Source organism: Nicotiana sylvestris, chromosome 2 (assembly GCF_000393655.2).
Source record: "Nicotiana sylvestris chromosome 2, ASM39365v2, whole genome shotgun sequence".
In the NCBI taxonomy this organism is placed as follows: Eukaryota; Viridiplantae; Streptophyta; class Magnoliopsida; order Solanales; family Solanaceae; genus Nicotiana; species Nicotiana sylvestris.
This window is the reverse complement of record NC_091058.1, coordinates 88,588,679-88,593,915: the sequence shown is the minus strand read 5'-3', so window position 1 is coordinate 88,593,915 and position 5,237 is coordinate 88,588,679. Positions and strand designations below refer to the sequence as shown.

The 5,237-nt window shown below is 36.0% G+C and overlaps 1 protein-coding gene across 1 annotated transcript; it reads right to left on the bottom strand.

Annotated features, from left to right (window-relative positions):
* Window positions 1–1,573: 1,573 nt before the first annotated feature.
* On the bottom strand, window positions 1,574–4,739 carry LOC104248665 (zinc finger protein GAI-ASSOCIATED FACTOR 1-like). The gene is made up of 4 exons (XM_009804970.2): window positions 4,152–4,739; window positions 3,656–4,052; window positions 3,240–3,529; window positions 1,574–2,779 (listed from the first exon to the last, which is right to left on the bottom strand). Exons 1-4 carry the CDS (start codon window positions 4,288–4,290, stop codon window positions 1,995–1,997), a joined length of 1,611 nt encoding a protein of 536 aa, XP_009803272.1. The 5' UTR covers window positions 4,291–4,739; the 3' UTR covers window positions 1,574–1,994.
* Window positions 4,740–5,237: the final 498 nt, after the last annotated feature.

Below are 5,237 nucleotides of genomic sequence, written 5' to 3'. Positions count from 1 at the left end.
GTAATGATATAATTAGAAGACAATTGAGTTGCTACTTAAACTGATGCTAACCTGACGCGTTTTCGTTTTCCAGGTACAGTCTTCCAACATCAGATGTCCCAATTGGAGTTCCAAGTCAAAGTGGAATTGGAAAATGGTAAGAAAACTCTCAGCCTTAGCTGTGACATAGACATCAATAAAGTAGAAAAAAATCATAAGATTTCAATGTTTGAATGCTAAGCGACACAAAAATCACTAAATAATTTTTTTCATTTCTGACTAAGTCTTTATGAGCAAAACTATTTATTACTTACAATTTTGTGATGATAGGAGATATCAAATACTCGTGGAATACTTGAGGTACCCACAAAGTGATTGAGAAGTTGCTGTTAATTAAAAAATCCTTGCATCAGATCCCTTCAGTTTGAGGTCAAAAGCACAATCATGAAAAGCCCTCTCACAGCACATTCACTTGATCCATTCTATTTTACGTCTTTTCTCTAACTACGACTTAAGTTCTTCTAACTTTTAATCATTACCACCCTATTAAAACTTATCTAAAGACTGTTTTTCTCTGCTTTTTCTCCATATTTACCTCAACGTCTCCTTCCATATCCAAGCTTTGGTACTTTTTCCCCTTGTGGTATTGATTCAGGCATGGTCCCTTCTCCAATCTTATCAATCAAACATATACTAATAAAGTATAATATACCACCGACTTTGGTGTCAACCACGAGTTCGGGAGCTTGTGAAATATGGTGGTATTTAGCCAATTTTTTTCTTTTTAATAAAATTGACAATTAGGAACCAACTTGCCGGCTTCATAATAAAGTATATAGTTGAAATGGTTCAGAAATATTAAATTCAATTCTATAAATTACTTGGATTCGGTCCATCCTAAAGGTGGTCACTTCTAGGATCAAGCCCCATTGTTGGCTAAATTTTGGTTTTAAATAGATTAATTAGCTTGGAGTCGAACAGCAAGCATTAAGTTTACCAGGTCTATGATTTAGTTAGGCATGAATTGTAATACAAAGATGATTTATGCAGTGATTAATGATATCAGGATATATATATATATAAGTATTGTTATACTATAAATAACAACAACAACAACGACCCAGTAAAGTCCCACTAAGTGGGGTTTGGGGAAGGTAGTGTGTACGCAGACCTTATCCTTACCCTGATAGGGCAGAGAGGTTGTTTCCGATAGATCCTCAGCTCAGGAAGATGAAAATAAAACAAGAAAACAAGAAAAGACAGTAACCATAGAAATAATGACAGCATCCTAAAAACCATAAAATAGATGACATACAATAACCATAACCCACAACTAAGGTCTAGAGCTGTGGAAAACAGTAATGTTAGTTATACTATAAATAACGATGCAAAAATTATTATGCACAAATTACCTACATACCGTATAAGCACTTTTAGATACTCTTAGTCAGGTGTTACTAATACTCAATATTCTTATTCCACACAATGCATTAATAAAACGTTAAATTATAGTACTAGTAAAGCATAATTGTATACCGAAAACACCAATCTTGTATCAGTCATACTGAATTTTATACCAGGACTAAAAACATACTGAACTCAACAAACAAATTCTCAATGCTTAACTGAGACATTTGATAACAAATTCCACCAAATTTGACCTCCCTTGCTTAAAAGTATAACAAATATTTTATCACATAAAACAGCTACATTTGTAATAAACAGCAAAGGAGTTTATGATAGACATTCAGCTTCTACTGTACAACAACAACAACAAAAAAGACATTTTTTCCTTTCCTCCAGGCAGTTGAACAATCTTAAAAAGTGTGAACTGCCTAAGGAACTTTCTCCTGCCATGCTATCCTTAATTTCTTGGGACTGAGGGCACTAATTGGGTTTGCCATTTTGTTTTGCTCCATCAACTAAAATTCCATGATCCTGTACAGTATAAACCTGACCCTTCTCAGCTAGAGCAAGTACGGTCATATTCCTTTCACTGAGAAATGAAGTCAATATCATGAATTTCTTCCTAAATCTTTCCCACTGAAATCTCCACTACCAAAAGATCCTGCTGCAGTTGCCATGTCTAGATTACTACCCATGGATGTTAGTAGAGCCGACAATCCAGGCGATGGACCGCCACTAGCAGCCATCCCTAATCCAAGAAGGTCAAGAGTAGGATGCTTGGGACCAAAAACAGAGGGAGTTCCCAACATTAATTCCTTTAGACCAGAACCAGCATCACAGGGTAGTCCAAGCCCAAGGCCTGCAGCCAATGATGCACCATTGGTTTCCATTGGTCTACCACTCCATTCTTGTTGTCCATTAGAAGGGGATGAGGAGGACATAACCCCAAGGCCCCTCAACAATGATGAGCTGGTTGCTGCTGCACCCATCTGAGCTGCCTTCTGCAGTAATGCTGTTGCAGACATGGCCGGTTGTGGTACTGGAGCATATTGCCTCCGCTCTTGTCCAGCTGGTCTAAATATTGATGAACCGTGACTCATTGCTAGGCAGAGAGATATTGGTTCTGCAGATGAAGGTGGTGCCATCTCAGGTACGCGTTCAGGAGCCACAGCTCGAAACAAGTCAGTGAATCCAGGAGCTTGAGATGGCATACTTCCTGAAGCTGTTGATGAAGCAAACAAGCTTCCAAAAACATTACTGCTAGTACTTCCATTACTACAAGAGCTACTACTGCTGCTACAACTTCCAGTCAAGCTTGCTAAAGCTGTTGTTTCCTCCATAACCTGTTTGCCAGCAGTTCCAGTAGAATTTGGGTTCGGATTCTCCCGCAACTCTGCAGAAACAATTATAGAAAGATAAAAAGTAGCATACTTATTTTAAGAAGCAGAGAAAGTTAAAACTTTTCATATAAAAGAATGTTATCTATAGCAAAAGTAGAATCAACAACAGTATCTGCACTTACATACTTATTTAAGTAGACCACCTATTTCTTTCTTTAGCCAATAGTTTCTCAGATTAAATCTTCATTTTTAATTATTTTACTTGATTTCTTTTTGTTTTTTTATTTCAGACCCTACTTCTATCTATAGGATTTGGACTGATTATAAAAGATTTCCTTTGTATAACGAGTAATAATACAGGAAAAAAAAACAAGGATCAATAAATGACAAAATTAACTAGACTCCAAGATAAAGAAAGAACAAAGCTCTTTTGTTTGGTATGTAACAACCACACAACCGACAAATTACAAATCCACAAAATTTAAAACTTCAAACATCAATTCAAAAAGGCACCTGGATTCTGAACAGAGGAAACAAATGATATCACGGTAGTTGACGGAGGAATAGCAGCAGGGGTTAAAGTCGTTGGAGCTGCAGGCGGAGGAAGAGCTGGTGGTAGTGGTTGAGACTCGGCGGCAGGTGGAGACGCCATCGGTGTAGGTGGTGGTGGTGATGATGAAGCAGCAATAGCTTGTGTCTTAGGTTCCTCATTAGTAACATTAGGAGGTTTCTCTGGTACTGCTTTTGCACTCTCTTGAGCTAATACATCACAAAAAGCCCTATGTGTGATAAAGCTATCCCTCCTATATAGTAGTATATATTATTAGCAAACAAAGTTCTCAACTTTAGAAACCAAATAAATTAAATTGCCACTACAAAAAGATTTATAGCAATAACCGTGAAAATTAAAAGGAGCATAAAGAATTCACCTTGAAAATAAAGTGCCACAATCACATTTATATTCTCTAGTACCACAAATCTTAGAATGAGCTTTTAAATCAGACTGAACTGCATATTTCTTAGAACACTTATCACATTTCCACTTCTTCTCACCATGTTTACGGCAGAAATGTTTCTTAATTCCGGTCAAATCACCCAATGCCCGTGAAGGATCGTGGTGAACACAAGTGGTTTCAGGGCAAACATAAACTCTCTTCTTCACCTCTTGGCTTGATCTCTGCCTTAGCTTCCATGGCAAATTATGACCCCTTCTATGAAGCTGCAAATTCTGGTCCCTTTGAAACCCTTTACTGCAAATTTCACAAACAAATCTGTTCGTCGCTAGTAGAGTTTTAGGTGACAAAGCAATAACCTCTGCATCGGGATCTAATCAAAACAAGAACAAAACAAAAACCCTAAAAATCAAATCTTTACAGAATTTGGGAAATTGGGTTTATAAAAAATTGTAGTTAAACTAAATTTTACCTGGCATCCCAGGAAGATTTCTCTTTTTCTTAGCTGATTCTTTCTGTGGAGGAACTTGATTACCTGAAGAAGAAACACTTACTTCACCTGAGCCTGTTGAATCGTTCATGGCGGATGAGTTATCTGGGTCGGCCGGCATGATTAATTACTTCTTATTAGGGTTTTTTCGGGGGTAGCTAAAAAGGGAAATCTTTAGAACTTTCTGATTTTGCTTCCCTTTTTGCCGTATCTACCAGTCAATCTTTGCTCTTTTTTTCCTTTATTTTTTGTAACCAACTACCAGTTCTGATCAAACCAAGCTAAATTAGCAAATCACCATGACTTAGAATTAGCTCAAAACAAAGTAGACGAACAAAACCCAGATGTCAAAATCAACGGCGAAAGTCGCAAACTTTAAGCAAATAAGCTTGCTTATAACGAAAGCTGATGGAGATAAGTACCGGACCGGAAATGAGAAGGGGACCGGTAAGCAAGTCGGCGGCTCGGAAATCTAGAGAGAGGAAATTTAATGTGAGAACAGAGACTGCAAAAAGTCTACTGAGTCTTGGGTCTTTCACTCTTACTTTTCAAGAACATGAAGAAAAATATAGAATAGAAATCATAGTAGGAGTAGTTAAGTACTTGTCGTTTACAGTGAAGTAAATAAATGTGTCTGAACTACGGAGAGGGATAAGGACGCCTACTGTATTATTATTGTTAGTAGTTGTTGTTCAAGACTTTAATGCTTTGGTCTTCTTTTTTTTTTTGTTGTAATTCCTTAAATGCAGGTTACAATTTGACCATAGTCATCTATGAATTAAAAAAACGTGAGATGAGGGATAATTTTTTTTAATAAAATGTAAATTATTTAATTATGTATGTAATTAAATTTTTATTTTCAGTATAAGATGTTCCTAATTACTTTTACTATTTTTTTGAAATTATTTTATAGTGTTATATTTAACGTGGGATAACAATTTTGAAATAGTTAATTAAACAATCAAATGACAGAAGTACATTTTTTAAAGTTTTTTATTTTTGAAGAAGATTAAGGTTAAAATTAAAAATAAAAATTTGTGTAATAAGATTAAATAGTTTTATTTTTTG

What these genes read in the sequence shown, in the direction of transcription:
- LOC104248665 (XM_009804970.2), bottom strand. Translation starts at nt 4,290, where the DNA reads ATGCCGGCCGACCCAGATAACTCATCCGCCATGAACGATTCAACAGGC. An exon ending in AAATCTTCCTGGGATGCCAG is followed by an intron (nt 4,053 to 4,151) that starts GTAAAATTTAGT and finishes TGTTTTGATTAG; the next exon opens with ATCCCGATGCAGAGGTTATT. An exon ending in TTCCTCTGTTCAGAATCCAG is followed by an intron (nt 2,780 to 3,239) that starts GTGCCTTTTTGA and finishes TTGTTTCTGCAG; the next exon opens with AGTTGCGGGAGAATCCGAAC.